This window comes from Delphinus delphis, chromosome 6 (assembly GCF_949987515.2).
Source record: "Delphinus delphis chromosome 6, mDelDel1.2, whole genome shotgun sequence".
In the NCBI taxonomy this organism is placed as follows: domain Eukaryota; kingdom Metazoa; phylum Chordata; class Mammalia; order Artiodactyla; family Delphinidae; genus Delphinus; species Delphinus delphis.
The window spans coordinates 9,209,664-9,225,513 of NC_082688.1; the positions used below are offsets into that span (position 1 = coordinate 9,209,664).

Genomic DNA, 15,850 nt, shown 5'->3' on the forward strand with positions numbered 1-15,850 from the left:
CCACGAGGGCCTCAGCTGATGACCCATCAACAGAAACTCCACCAGCTGCCCCTTTTGTCTGACATAAGCTAGGGACGACAGCTCTCCAAAAAGTGACAGGAAGTTCTTTGATATACGAGTGACAACGGAAGAAATGTAGGCAGCGAACACGTTTTTAGCTTTTCAGACAGAAGCTCCGGCTCAAGAAGGCAACAAGGTCGGCTACTGGCCCTCCCTGACTCCCTTCCTTCCCCTGGGGACTGGCTGGGAAAATGGCCCGCTGCCCGCGGGGGAACCGGCCTGCCTGTCCTCCAGGCTCCTCCAAATCTGGTCAGTAGAGGGCGCTGCATCACCACACTCTCCCTCCAGCCTGGGCTTTGCAACTTGATCCCTGTGTCCACACAAAGACCACAGCTGAGGTATTTCTTACGCTTGTGGTTTAATAGTACAGGAGAAAGAAGCAGCAAAAACAAACTTGCTATTTTATGATATGATATCACCTATGTAAAAAGTACACAGAAAAATGACTTGAAGGAAATATAGCCAAAGGTTATGAGCCTTTGCTTACTGGAGATGGAATTCGTTTTTTTCATTATTTTCTATACTCTGTCAGTTTTCTACAAGCTTGTATTCCTCTCATAATCAGAAAAACCTGAGGAGTCTTCAGGGACTCAGGAGCTGTCTGCGGGTAGGAGTGGAGAGGCTGCAGCCCAGGGTCTGAGGCTGTTGGAGAAGCATTTGTTGCAAAACTGAATATATGCCTGCACCTGGGCTGAGCTCTGGGAAATAAAAGGCACTAGACACAGTCCCTGCCTTTAAGGAGTTTACAACATGAGTGAAGGTATAACGGCTGAGAAGCGCTCTGAGGGGAGAGCCTGGCACAGGCACAGGGCACTCAGGGAAGGCCTCCTGGGAGAGGCGGCATTTGCGCTGACATCTGAGGTGGGGGATGGGAGACACACCTGATGCACAGGTGTCCACATGAGCAAAGGCACAGAAGCACCAAACAGGAAGGGGAAAAGAGGCTATTGGTTCAAAGTTTGAGGCGTGGGGACAAGAGAGAGAAGACTAATCCTGGGATCCAGGCCTGGAGGCCTCCATCCTACAGGCCCACTGCAGACCCCCAGCGGAGACAAAAGCCTCATCCACAGCTCACCACCAGAGAGAAAGCTGTTAGCTTCCTCTGCTGGACAGATTGCAGGGATCTGACGCCTCACGGAATAACACACTCCTCATTTCATAAATCTTCAGTGGAAAATTTGAAAAATCAGCATTTCTTTTTTTTTTTTTGCGGTACGCGGGCCTCTTACTGCTGTGGCCTCTCCCGTTGCGGAGCACAGGCTCCGGACGCACAGGCTCAGCGGTCATGGCTCACGGGCCCAGCCGCCCCGCGGCATGTGGGATCCTCCCGGACCGGGGCACGAACCGTGCCCCCTGCATCGGCAGGCGGACTCTCAACCACTGCGCCACCAGGGAAGCCCAGCATTTCATTTCTTATCAAAGATGCACAATAGGAGAACAATACGAAAACTGAAGAACATAAAAAAACCCTGATGAATTAGGGGGCTCATGTAGGTGCACAGGCCATCTGTAAATTACTGCATAGTGAGAGAGGAGAGTTTGGGACAGACAAGTGGTTTTTACTGAGAAGCATTAATGTAACATTCAATTATCCTACTGCATACTGGCTGACTTAACTCAGTCAAATTAGAATACATTTTATATTGACTATTTTGACATTTGCTTTATTTGGCAAGTAAAACAAAACTGATCCAATTTCCTTGAAGCCATTGTAAACCATAAACTGTACAACAAGAGGTTATAAAATACATAAGCCTCACAAGGCTTGTTCCCACGCACTATCTCCAGTTCTGTGTGGCTCTCTGTGGCCTGTGTTCTCGGGTCCCCTGGCTTCAGTTCCTAGAGCCCGTGCGCCCACGCTGACCGGCTAGCTTCTGGGGAGATCGCTCTTCCTGCCTTAAGTGGAGAATCAGAGCTCTTCCTTTATCTCACAGCAAGTTAAAACCTGCCCTGAGGTGGTGCCTATTTCTAGGCCCTTCCAGACCATATAATGTCAACAGGAAGCAGCTGGAACCTCTCCAAGGCGACGGGCCTGAGCTGACCCTGAGCACACGTGACGGGAACCGCAGCCTCGACGGTGCCCTGGGCAGTGAGAAAGGAACTCCAAAGTGCTACTGAGCTGTGCGAGCCTTATACTCCTAAACCAAAGACGCGCAACTCTGGGAAGCTCATCAGCTAGTCATATCCCTTCACACCAAAGTGAAACTGAAAACTGTCAATACTCCTCAAGTTTCAGCCCATGGCGGGGTAGATACGATTAAGTACCGCTCTTGGTTTGTGAAACTGTCGAGAGTGAAAAAGGCCAGACTGTCTTCTGGAGGACACCCTGAAGGACAGGCCCCGAGCTGCCGGCTCACGACTGTGCGTTCGTCCGAGGCAGCGGGAAGCCCAGCAGAGGAACAGGGCACAGGAGACTGCCTGTAGCACCCTCTCCCCTGACTCCCGGGGGCAGGGTGTGGACCGTGGGGCGTGGGGAGGGGGAGGCACCCAGTAATGGTTTTGTCCTGTTCCTGGCCGATTTTGCGCACCTCGAACTGCCCACGCGGAAGCTCTGAGATCCGTCCTCATTTACGTCACGTCCAGCTCCAAATGGCACTACCTCACAACTTCGTACTGGTTTTATTTACTTTTGTAATTCCTTTCTCAAGCTTAGTCTATCACCGCTGTTTGTTCCCTGTCCTCAAATAATTTACTGCTAATGATGCAGAGGTTTTTGATGGGACAGAAGGTGTTGAGACCACTACTGCCTCTGCTCCAACGGAAATCAGGTGCAGAGACCAGTCTGCTCACCCAAGTTTCTTTGTGGAAACAACTATTAAAACTAACAGCCCCTGAAAAACTTTTCACTATTCTCTCCTACCCAAAGTACCTATCTCTTAGTTTGTAGCTCTTTGGGAACAGGAACAATATGGAAATGAACAAAATTACCTACCAACCCTCCTGGAGTTGAAAGAGTTGCTGGCCAAGGCAGAGAAGAAATTCCACCTTTTACGGCCAGCACTCCCAGCAGCGTGGCTACAGGTCATGTGTCTGTGTGCGACTATGAGCTCTTTAGAATAACAAGCCCATTTTAAGTTGCATATTCTGCTATTTTAGAAGCCTGCAGAATAGGTGCAAGACAGAATGGCTTTTACGTTCATGTAACGCAAAGATTTCTAACTGGCTTTGTGAAATCGCCTCTAAAGGTATATCGCTTCTGCGATGTTTCCGCAGATACCAAGTGGAGGGGTTCTAAGATGTTACACAGTGGGACCCAAGACCACATGACTCTGCGACACGCATAACAGAACAAGATGCCACTGACAGGGCCTCACCTGGGAAGGTTGGGGGCTGGGGTGGAAGCAGCTGATGACTGGGAAGGCGTCGTGGGTTGAGATGAGTCATGATTTCTTGGTACTCTGCCCATTCGATACCAGATCCCCATGCTGTTCAACTCCCTTTAGGAGAAAAGAGAAGTCTTCATGGCACCGTTTAACATAAAATTACCTGAGCTACAAAGCAAACCAACTCATTTAGGAGAATCACAGCCTCAGACGCCAGGGAACCGATTCTCGCCCATGAAGGTGGGTTACATCACCTCCCTTTGTGCTCTGGGCATCACAGTTCAAAGCCTAATGTGATGGCAACTGTCCCAACTCAGCAGGCCCGTCTGACGTGGCCATCTTCTTCCCCCACCCCTGGGCCTGCCTTCCTACTATATGCTATCAACATTTTCCTTGGTTCTCGGTCTGCAAAATTCTTCGTATTCCGCCATTTCATTGTGGGTATTTGTGCGATCGTCTGCTTCAAGTTCTTTGTGTGGTTGGGGCGAGACAGACAGGGCACTGGGCTGACCCGTGTGCCTGGTGTTCAGCTATGGGGAGAACTAGCCCCACCCAGCTCCATGCCGTGCCGCCCCCCTCCCCCTGCCCCCCACCTCCAGGGTGAAGCTCCTCACTGCCTGGTGTCACCTGGTGTCAGCCTCATTCTCAGGCTCAGTCTGGGAGACAACTTCACAGAGCCCGAGGCATGTGTCCCATGAACCACCACAACCAAGGGTGGTGACAACAGGGCCCGATGGATGCCACGTCAGGGTTCCTGTTACTTGATCTGCACACACCCCCCGCAGCCCGGCCCCATGCCCCACGGTCACAAGTGTTTATGAGACAGGCATACTCGCAGGGACTGTAACAGGATTATTTTAGACACATCAACGTCCAACTGCTCAGCTGCCGCACAGAACTGCACGTTGGGATGTAGAGGAAGATCATCCCTCCAAAAACCGAGAACAGGTTTGTTCAGAGCATTCTTCTGGTGGCCCCTCGGTACACGCGGAGCTGTCCTGAACCACAGCCGCGTCGTATCAGATGGTTGATTCCACTCAGCTGCACTGATTTTCCCACCTCTCGGTATCAGGCCACAGTCAGGCCTGGGAGGAGCTGTTCCCAGTCTGACAATCCCGGACCTTTGCAAAGTAACCTGTGGAGCTGTGCCCATTCTTAAGAAAAAGCGACAGAGCTCTGAACACTGAATTCTCTGTCCTTAAAAATAACACTGGAATTGTCTTCCTCTGAAAAAGAATTTTTGCCTCAAGATGAAACAAAAATATGCTTTATTTAGCAATCTTTTCAAAATGATATAAAAAAAGGGATTCTAGTTTTGATTACCAAGACATATATGGTAAGAACCTATTCTTTAGAATTGTTTAAATTGGTTAAAAATCGAATCTTTTAAAGTAGCATAGTGTGTAATTTTAAAGAACTGAATACACACAGCAACTGAATATACATAATACATGTAGTAATTATTAAACCGTTGGTTTCTACTATTTGGATGTAAATGGCTGTTTCTAAGATACCTGAAGTATGGTTATTTTCTTACCTATTTTCTACTTCCATAATCCTGTTTCCATAATGACTTTAAACCATGTTGCAAAACAGGATTTTTGAGTGTGTAGAAAGGGTATGATCATAGAGTCCTTTTTTAAAAAAATTATTAATTTATGGCTGCGTTGGGTCTTCGTTGCTGCGCGCAGGCTTTCTCTAGTTGCGGCGAGCAGGGGCTACTCTTTGTTGCTGTGCGCGGGCTTCTCACTGCAGTGGCTTCTCTTGTTGCAGAGCACGGGCTCTAGGCACGCAGGCTTCAGCCGTTGTGGCTCGGAGGCTCTAGAGTGCAGGCTCAGTAGTTGTGGCGCACAGGCTTAGTTGCTCCACGGCATGTGGGATCTTCCTGGACCAGGGCTTGAACCCGTGTCCCCCGCATCGGCAGGCAGATTCTTAACCACTGCGCCACCAGGGAAGCCTGAGTCCTTCTTAAGGACCACAAGATCTTGAGACAGAGAATCAGATTCCATAGCTGAAGAGTCCACACAAGCTATCGTGCACCAAGATGAAAATAACCTCTATTTCTGTGACACCTGCTCCCCACGTGCTTCAAGCAAACACCGCAGCTCTATCTCTCTCTCTCTATCACCCAGTCCGTGAGCAGCCTTCAAGTAAAGACCATGGCTTTTCAAGTAAAGAGGAGGGTCTGGGCTCAAATGAGCAAGATCCAGGAGGCTGACCTCAAAAGCCAAGTAGGAAAACGCATCCATGATGTAGGGACCCACAGGGATAAGCAAGAAGATTGCAAAGCCGGCCAGGGAGAGGCACGTGGCCAAGAGGCCGAAAACCCTCAACCACACTATTAATTTGAGAGACCCGAATTTCAGCTGACTGAGTACAATGGGTGAACACCTATTATCTTTTGGACGTCCAGCATCCCTTCATCCCTCTTCTGATCTTTACCTTCCCTCCGTATTCGGGGAGCAGCCACCCCTCATTCCCAGTGCCTGAGTTCCAATGGAGCTGACCCCACTTTCAGCTCAGACTTGGTCAATCAGAGATTGACATTTTCCTGGTAGCAGCGACAGGCTCAGGGTGCACGTGACCCCAGTGAGATCCATCAAGACCGAGGCGAATGAATTCTAGAACTTCTGAATACTGGTCAGGAGCATGGTGTCCTGAACCAGCGGCCTCCCAGGTAGGAAGGGCAGCAAGGAGAGCTCAGGCCAGGGGCTGATGAGAGGCAGACGGCTGAGCCCACGGGTCACACAGAAGGTCTCAGGACCCGGTCCCCAGGGGTGATGTGAGCACCCTCAGCGGACAGCAGAGATGAGACTGGGGCTGTTGAGACTTACCCAATGAACGTGTACTGAGGAGGGGCCTGCTTGGTCCGGCCCATGATCCGAATGTCACAAATGGCAGCTTCGGTTGAGTCCCGTGGGATGAATTTAATGCACAGCCTCTTCTTCCTAAAAGCCACTTCCTCTGAAGGAAAGGACAAGAAAAGGGATGAGTCTTCCAGAGGTGCCCACGTCTCCGTTTTCAACACCATGTCTCCTGTCACGTTACCTTCCCGGCGGTGGAAGTGACCAGCCATCCAAGTCGCCCGAAAGAAGGGCTGGACGCAGGGCTGCAGTGGACAGGCCCAGTCACCCTGCTCTGCATTCGGGGCCTGACCCCCGACAACCCCTGCCAAGAAGGGGCCCAAGGGGCACACACACCTCTGCAAGGAGCATCCTGGAATAAACCCACGACTACAACCTGCTCGCTGCTCCAGCCATCAGATACAAACACACGGACACCCTGAGTATCAACACATTTCACTACATGGTCTTTTTTCTTTTTCACTTTTTAAAATATTTATTTATTTATTTATATTTAAAATTTTTACTTCTTGGCCACGCCACACGGCATGTGGGATCTTAGTTCCCCGAACCAGGGATCTAACCCGCGCCCCCTGCAGTTGGAAGCGCAGAGTCTCAACCGCTGGACCACCAGGGAAGTCCTTTTTCACTTTTTATTACAGAAATTTTCAAACATTCCCCCAAACAGAGAGAACAGTACGATGAATCCACATGTTCCCATCATCCGGTTTTAACACTGTCAGCAACGGGCGACCTGGTTTCTCCTTCCCCCACCCCCTCCAGCTTTGCTGGAGACTTAGAATGACTCCCCAACACCATGTCACGTCACCCACCAAAATCTCAGTAGGTATCCATGGCAGGCTTTTTTTTTTTAATTATTATTATTTTTTACCATGACTGGTATCATTCCTAACAAAACGAACAATGATTCCTTAATATCACCCAAGAGTCTATGCTCAAGTTTCCTCCGTTATCTCAAAAGTGTCATTTAACTGTTGGTTTGTCTGGACCGAGACCCAAACACCGTCTGTGCACTGCATTTCGTTGTTAGGCCTCTTCTGTTCTGTGGCAACCTCTCCACCTTCCCTTTATCTTCAGGGCACTGATAGGATGGAGAACTCAGGTCACCCCCTGTACTTCCTGTAAACCGGCAGAGTGAAAGGCTCGATTCGATTCCGATCAGGCAGGAGCACTTCACAGGTGACGCAACGTACATCCGACGGTGTCACACGTGCGGCCTGGGGCTCAGCTGGGCCACCCTCGGTAGATCCCACGGCTGTTGGTACCTCAGTTATAAAGTCCCCAACAACCATGCTCATGAGGTTTTCTCATCCCCTGATGACTGTTGCCTAGATTCATAATCTCATTAAAGTCGTCAACACAGTGATTTTCTGTCATTCCTTCTGCATTTATTAGCTGGAATTTTTCTATATAAAAAACATCTTATTTTTCAACTACCTGGTCTCCCTGAAACATGCTTTGTTACAGGAAAGGAGAGATAAATATGTGATTCTTTTATTTATCAAGTCTTAGAGTGATGAGCTGGTACCCTAGCAACTGCCGAAGGTGAACCACCACCCACGTGTGTTTTGTTTGTTCATTTGTGGTTTTTAAACATGACTTTCAATCAACTGCAGCCATTCAGTACATGAGTCGGATAGATCTGGGGTGAAATTCCAACTCCACCATTATCCAGAACCATAATCTTAGGCAAGTGACTTAATTTTTCGGTAAAAGGGAGTTAATGAAACCTGAGGCCATAGGGACACTGGGTGGATGAAATGTGATGACGCATATGCTTCCCTTAGCCCCGTGCCTGGCACACAGTAAGTGCTCAGTAAAGAACAGCCATGGGGCTTCCCTGGTGGCGCAGTGGTTGAGAGTCTGCCTGCTAATGCATGGGACAGGGGTTCGAGCCCTGGTCTGCGAGGATCCCACATGCCGCGGAGCAACTAGGCCAGTGAGCCACACTACTGAGCCTGCGCGTCTGGAGCCTGTGCTCCGCAACGGGAGAGGCCACAACAGTGAGAGGCCCGCGCACCGCGATGAAGAGTGGCCCCCACTTGCCACAACTAGAGAAAGCCCTCGCACAGAAATGAAGACCCAACACAGCAAAAATAAATAAATTAATTAATAAACTCCTACCCCCAACATCTTCTTAAAAAAAAAAAAAAGAACAGCCATGGATGTTCTTACCGTTATTTTTTTATTTTTATTTTTTGCGGCATGTGGGCCTCTCACTGTTGTGGCCTCTCCCGCTGCACAGCACAGGCTCTGGACGCGCAGGCTCAGCGGCCATGGCTCACGGGCCCAGCCGCTCCACGGCATGTGGGATCTTCCCGGACCGGGGCACGAACCCGCGTCCCCTGACTCTCAACCACTGCGCCACCAGGGAAGCCCCTCACCGTATCATTGTAAGTAAGCCTCTGGCATACAATTTGTGTCAGTGTTTGGCATTGATTTTCAAGACCTTTCAGTTCCATGGCAGGAAATAAGCACATTTAAATCAGGGAGCAGGATAAAGAGGGGAGTGCAGTCCTGCTGCTGGTCTTGATTTTTACCAAAGGGGAGATTAGAATTAGGTGCTGACATTTTGGGGGAACCAGATGGAAACTCAGAAACTTTGTGGGTTCTTTTCCTAGTGAGGAAACTGAGGGCTAGACCAGATCTACCAGCTATGAGTAATAATACTGGATACTGAATCCAGACCCCAAATATCGTATCCAAGAAGGCCGGGGTGGTAACTGGGGGTAAACTGTCCACAGCAACCCTGCAGCTTCAAAAACTATGAGCTCATAAGATCAGGCCTTTGAAAGTGTGGAGGAGGAGAGACCTTTCCTCAAAGTAAACTACGATGCAGGTCTTTTATGCACTTGCTCTGCCAGCTGCTCTTTGCTCCATTCTTCCATCTACAGCAAACTCGGGGTAAGAGATGGAGCCACTAATTACACATGCTTACACGGGCCTGACTTTAAGCAAACATACAGAGTCCACAGAAATGTGTTCAGTCACGCTAATGAACACAGAGAAAGGACACAGCACTTTACTAAAACAAACAGTCTTCCAGTTTTTTAAGTGCTATAGAGATTGCAACAAACCGTATTTTAAATTAATTACAGGAGTCTCATCTTTCTGGCTGATTTTATAAAATCAGGACCCTAAACGCTCTCAAACATCACAGAGCTGACCACAGGTTTATCTGGTCAGCTTGAGCTCACCTGTCCCTGGGTAAAGGCTCCAGGAATGACCGCATGACCTTAAATGAATAGGCGACCCTAAACTCACCCTTCCTTGTGTGATAAGACACTTGTTGGAGGTGCCAGGACCCGACCTCAGAATGTCCATGGGGCAGCAACCAGTGCACCCCCAGTCATGGTGGGGGGACTTCCCAGAATCACTGGGGCCCCACGGAAGCTAGATCAGGACTCAGACCTGGGCCTCCTCGCTCAACTGGTTCAACAAATTGAGAGGAAAATGCAGAATGGGAACTCCCTTGGTTCTATAGTATATCAATATACAGACATTTTAAGCCACTTAGTTGTCAAAAACGAACGACAATGCAAATTTTAAAACTAAGAAAAACACAGGGGAAAAGTAGGAAATTAATACAAAAAGTCTACAAGGCAATTTTAGCTCTTAAAGAGACCATTCATATAAGAACAAGCAAAAGCAGCAGGCAAACACGTGAAAATATTCAGTTTTGCTAATAAATAATAAGTGAAAATTAAACAAAATTAGAGAGTAAAACTAAATAAAAAATGTAAAACCTATGCTGGCAGGCCGGTGGAAAACAGGTACAAGCCGCGATCATTAGTGGCCACGTGAACTGGTTTTCCTGGAAGTTAATTTGGCCTCAGAGGATAATAAAGCTTATCTTTATTGAGCCCATCCTCTGATCAAGGCACTGTGTATGGCAGGTACCTCAGGTGATTCAAAGATGAATTAAACACGGATCTTGCCCTCGAAGAGAGTAAGTAGCAAAGACATGAAGAAAACAGGTAAATATCCCCCCCATTTGAGGAAACTGAGGCCCGGGAGGCTGAAGTCATTTGCCCAGGGTCCCTCATGTGTAAGTGGCAGAGGCAGACTCAATATTAGGCGAGTCTGACTCCAGAGCCCAAGTTCTTCCCATGATGCCTGGTGCAGTCTGTCCTAACAGAGGTAAAGATGGGAACTCGGGAGCAGAATCGACCACTCCCTTTGGCTTCCCACCACTGTTACTGGCATTTGCTTACTCTCCTCCCTCCCTTCAACACAGGTGTGCTGTGCCAGGCAGGTGAAAAGCAGTAAAGAAGGCAGATGGGGACCCTGACCTCCAAGTGATTATAGCCACCCGCTAGACTGAGCTCCTTGTGGGTTCTTTTCCTAGGCTCATCTTTATATCCCAAAGCCTGCAGTGCCTACAGTGGACACACATCCATTGTGGCTGACTGCGGAGAGGACAGAGAGCTTGCTTCAGACTCACATCTAGGGATCAGAGGCTGTTTCACGCGGTCTTGAGCTCAGCCTTGAAAGACATGGGGTGTGGATATTCAGAGTGAGGGGAGGGGCCTTCAGGCCAGGAAAACAACAATGCAAATACGTGGAGTCCGAAAAGAAAGGAGCATGAAGACGGCACAGTAAGTGGCTCGGTCTGGGTAAAGCATGGCGTGCTTGAAGGTAAGAAGTACGTTGCAGAGCAGGGGTCCCGAACTCCCAGGCCACGGACCGGTACCGGTCCTCAGCCTGTTAGGAACTGGGCCGCACAGCAGGAGGCGAGCGAAGCTTCATCTGCCGCTGCCCGTCGCTGGCAGTGCCGCCTGAACCATCCTCCCCTCCCCCCGACAAAAACTGTCCTCCACGAAACCGGTCCCTGGTGCCAAAAAGCTTGGGGACCTCTGCTGTAGAGGAAGGTCGGGAGCAGGCCGTTGAGGACACATGACCCAGCAGCCTCAAGTCCTTGGAAACGCATCACAAGGAAATCATTCAAAATCTATGCATGTTCAAACTGATCTACAGATTCAACACCATTCCTATCAAAATCCCAGCTGGCTTCTCTGCAGAAAATGACTGATGTTAGAAGTCACATGGAAATTTGAGGGACCCAGAATAGCCAAAATCATCCTGACAAAGAAGAACCAAGTTGGAGGACTCACACCACTTGGTTTCAACACCTGCTACAAAGCTCCAGTAACCAAGGCTGTGTGGTTCTGGCATAAGGAAAGACATATATAGATCAATGGAAGAGAACTCAGAGACCAGAAACAAACCTTCATGCTTACAGTCGATTGGTATTCAACAAGGATGCTGAGACAATTCAACGGGGGAAAGAACAGTCTTTTCAACAAATGGTGCTGGAACGACTGGATACTCACATGCAAAAGAATACATCTGTTTAAATCAACTATACTTCAATAAAAAATTTTAAAAAAAAAGAACAAATCTGAACCCCTATCTTGCACCATTCACAAACTTTAACTCAAAATGCATCAAAGACATAAATGAAAGAGCTGAAACTATAAAACTCTTAGAAGAAAACACAGGCATAAATCTTGGTGACCTTGGATTTGGCAATGGTTTCTTGGGTATGATTCCAACAGCATGAGCAACAAAGGAAAAAAACCCAGATAAATGGAACTCCACCAAAATAAAAAACTTTTGTGTTTCAAAGGACAGCATCAAGAAAATGGAATAACTGTACATCAACTATACCTCAATTTAAAAAAAGAAAAAAAAGTGAAATGAAAACCCATAAAATGGGAGAAAATTTCTGCAAATCATATAACTGATAAAGGACATATCAAGAATATACTAAAACATTTTTACAACTCAATCGTAAAAAGAAAACCCAATTTTAGATGGGCAAAGAATTAGAATAGCCATTTCTCCAGAGAAAATTACAAATGGCTAATAAGCATATAAAAAAATGTTCAACATCATTAGCCATAAGGGAAACACAAATCAAAACCACAATGAGAGACCACTGCATACCAGCTAAGATGGTGAGAATTAAAAAGAATGACAATAACAAGTGTTGAAGATGTGGAGAAACTGGAACCCTCAAACACTGCTGGCTGGAATGTAAAAGGGTATAGCTCCCTTGAGAAACAGTTTGGCAGTGTCTCAATAAGTTAAGTATGGAGTTACCATATGACCTAGCAATTCCACACTTAGGTATATACCCAAGAGCAATGAAAACATATGGCCACACAAAAGTTTGTGCATCCGTGTTCAAAGCAGCATTATTCATAATAACCCTAAGTGAAACAACCCAAATATCCATCAATTGAATGGATAAGCAAAATGGTACATCCATATAACAGAATATTACTTGGCAATAAAAAAAGGAACGAAGTGCTGACATGCTACAACATGAACCTACCTTGACAACATTCTGTTATGTGAAAGAAGCCAGACACAAAAGACTACAGATTATACAACTTCATTTATATGAAATGTTCAGAATAGGCAAATCTATATGGAAAGTAGATTAGTGGTTGCCTAGGGCTGGCAGGGGGCTAGGGAGGAGAGGACTAGGGAGAAATGGAGAGTGACTGCTAATGGGTACGGTTTCTTTTGGGGTGATGAAACGTTCTAAAATTGATTGTGGTAAGGGTTGCACAGCTCTGCGAATATACTAAAAACCACTGGATTGTAACTTTAAATGGGTAAATTGTATGGTATGTGAATTATACCTCAAGAAAGCTGTTATCCCCAAACTCCAATACATAAATATATAAAATCTATTGGTAAAAGGTGCTTAAACACATGCTTTTACAGAGTGGCACTACGGTTAAAAGTGTGGGGAGTCACACTTGTGTGTGTAATCTAGTCATTCCCCCACTTCTAGATGTGTAACCTTGGATAAGCTCTTTAATCCCTAAGTAGTTACTGTGCCTCATTTTTCTCATATGTGAAATGGGTATAATAATACCCATCTCCAAATAGGGGTCTTACTGAAGATTAAATGAGATCAGGTATGTAGAGCATTTAGCATAAAGACGTACTAAATACCAACTATCACAATTATTAGCTAATACACGTCAGTAACAAACAAAAGCAGCCCAATGTCCAAAAGTGAGGAGACTATTAAGAAAAGTAGGCTACACAATGGAATTCACTTGTTCCATTAAAATAACAGCTATGTGGGGATCTGTGTAAATATGGAAAGTCTGGTCTATAAGAAATGCTTGCAAGAAAACAGCAAACAAATAAAAAAAAAGTAGGTCCAAAATGGGGCTAACTACGGAAAAATAAAGTATGTGGGACAAAAAGTGAAATGCAGAGTTTCATAAATGGATCATGTGTCATAAAGAAAGGATTCTCTGTATTTGTTTTTTATTTACTGCATCACTGTCGTGGATATCCTAACATTGGTCACAAGTAATTTAAAGTAAAACAAGTTATAGCACATCAAAATGAGGAGGCTCAACTACCCAGGTTTCCAGCTCTATTTAATAACTGGCGAGCACGACAAGAACCTCGAAGTGCCCCAGGATCCTGAAGAAGCTTCCGACGTGTCAGCCACTCACTTCCGCTCTGTGTTGCTCAGGGATCAGAGTCTTCCCTCAATTTCGAATCCTGAGGACTCTAAGTTGCAGTCTTTCTGGTTCTGACTTTTCTTTGTGCTCCAAGAGCCAAAAATGGGGCTATTACTGCCCTTGTGTTCCCTGCGTGCTTTTGGTTTTTTCCTTTTGCTTCTGGGTCTCATGCCAAGCTTGGCTTCAGCAGCACCGGAGAACGGGCTAAGGACAAACTATAAGCGGTTTCACTGTCCCCTTCCTGAGTGAGCCGATTCAGCAGGGAGCACCGTCCTGCTCATTTACATGCCGCTAGCCAGAACGCTGAAAACTCCTTGGAGAACCAAGTCAGGCATATGTCAAAAGCAGCAGGGTTTATTTGGGGCACGCAGTAAGGCCTCCTAAAATGTTTCCGAAGAAAAATGCACATAAGAATGTCTAAAAATATACCTGAAGGAAGAAAATTCTCATCGTGACGAGAAGTAGTAAGGGGTGACTCACGTGTGTCTACCGTCTCCTGAATTGGGATGAAGCCGACAGGCAGAGTGTCCTTGATGTCGATGAGCTTCATGTCCACTAACACGTTCCCTAAATGGCTCTTGGGAAGAAAGAAGAGAGAGAGAGATGATTAATCTGAACACGCCTGCAGTGGGTTTGCCATCTTGGCTTCAAAATGCATATCTAACACAAGACTCGCGCCACTTCACGACAGCAGGTTAATTACAGTAGGTGTCATTTAATGCTCCCCAGCAGTTACACAGGGACTCTGGTGGCCCCCGGGGAGGAGTTTCATCTGCAGAACCTCAAAGCCACTCACTCCGATGTGGCCTTGGTTAGCAAGATGAGCCCTGAGCATCAGCTCTTGGGGTAGCAGGTTTAGAAAGAGCACATTCCTGGGGCGGTCGCTGCACAGGGAGAGCTGCATCTCAGCCTAACAGAGAACCCGTCACACTCCTAAGTGATCGCCAGTCTGCATGTTGACACACATTTCGGTGGCTAGACACATTCTGTAAAACCCCACGAATCATAAACTAAGACACAGTGAAAAGCCCTGCTGCCTAATATTACGCATCTTCTAAAATGACATGCACAAGGGCCTATTATAGCTTCTACTTAGTGGTAGTGCACGGGGTCCACAGTGCGCAGTTTCTGTAACCAGTGCAAAAATATCTTCGAAGACAGCATGCCATCCTGTAATTGCAAGAGAGAATTCCCTGCAAACGCACTGGCACTCACAGCCCACATCTCAAGTTGGAAACAAGCTCTAAAGCGATCTACCCTACAACTTAGATATGTGGGTCCACCTCGGAGATTTCATTAAATTCTTCAGTTAAAAAAAGAATGATGCCTTCTGATCCCAATCTCTCCTGTCAGGATACTAGCAATGCACTTGGAATGCTCACCTTCCAGAAGCACCTCATCCCCACAAGTCCCCATGAGCACACTCTCAGTTTACCTGTTCTGCGCTCCCGGACGAGCCCACCACCTTGCCCCGCACAGCAACTCCTCAGGCGTCCTGCTCAGAGAAGGGCGTGCCCCTCAGTCTCCGTGCCGCACCCCATCCTGCGCAGTGCCAACACCATCCCTGAAAGCCAATCAGGGAACTCCTATCATCTGAACTCTACGCTATGTCCTCTCTCGGCACTCGCAATTTTCCTTCATATCAATTTATAATGACATATTTGTGAGGTTTTTATTTAGTATCTGCTTCCCCACTAGAGTTTGAGAGCCATCAGGACCAAAACTATCTCTGCTACTACTATATATCCAAGCCTAGCATAGATCTGGGCACACAGTAGGTGCTCAATAATTATCTGCTGAATAAATTAATGTTTTTTGGTACATTTTTAACTGGGCGGGCCACTCAGAACCAGAAATCAAATTGGATTTGCTTGGATGATGAATCTAAACAATATCAATAGATATATTAAAAGTATATTTAATAAATGTATTATAAACCAAAAGTACACAAATGAAATAAATTCTTGAAATTTAGCCATGAAGGTCAAAATGTCAAGTGTAAACTATGACCAGTGTTTTTTCGGCACTGTGGTCACAAAACCGTTTCTCTAGAAATACGGTATTTGCCGAGGATTTAATATTATTACATTTCAGGTAGCTGGGT

At 46.8% G+C, this 15,850-nt stretch overlaps 1 protein-coding gene across 2 annotated transcripts in view; it reads right to left on the minus strand.

Annotated features, from left to right (window-relative positions):
- The window catches only part of MVB12B (multivesicular body subunit 12B), a 176,186-nt gene that overhangs the window by 101,917 nt on the left and 58,419 nt on the right, over positions 1-15,850 (minus strand). For both annotated transcript variants that reach the window (XM_069540748.1, XM_060014144.1), the window contains exons 4-6: positions 14,227-14,323; positions 6,218-6,347; positions 3,375-3,497 (exon numbers count right to left, since the gene is read on the minus strand). In XM_069540748.1, coding sequence (XP_069396849.1) covers positions 3,375-3,497; positions 6,218-6,347; positions 14,227-14,323 — 350 coding nt within the window. The remainder of the gene's footprint in view (positions 1-3,374; positions 3,498-6,217; positions 6,348-14,226; positions 14,324-15,850) is intronic.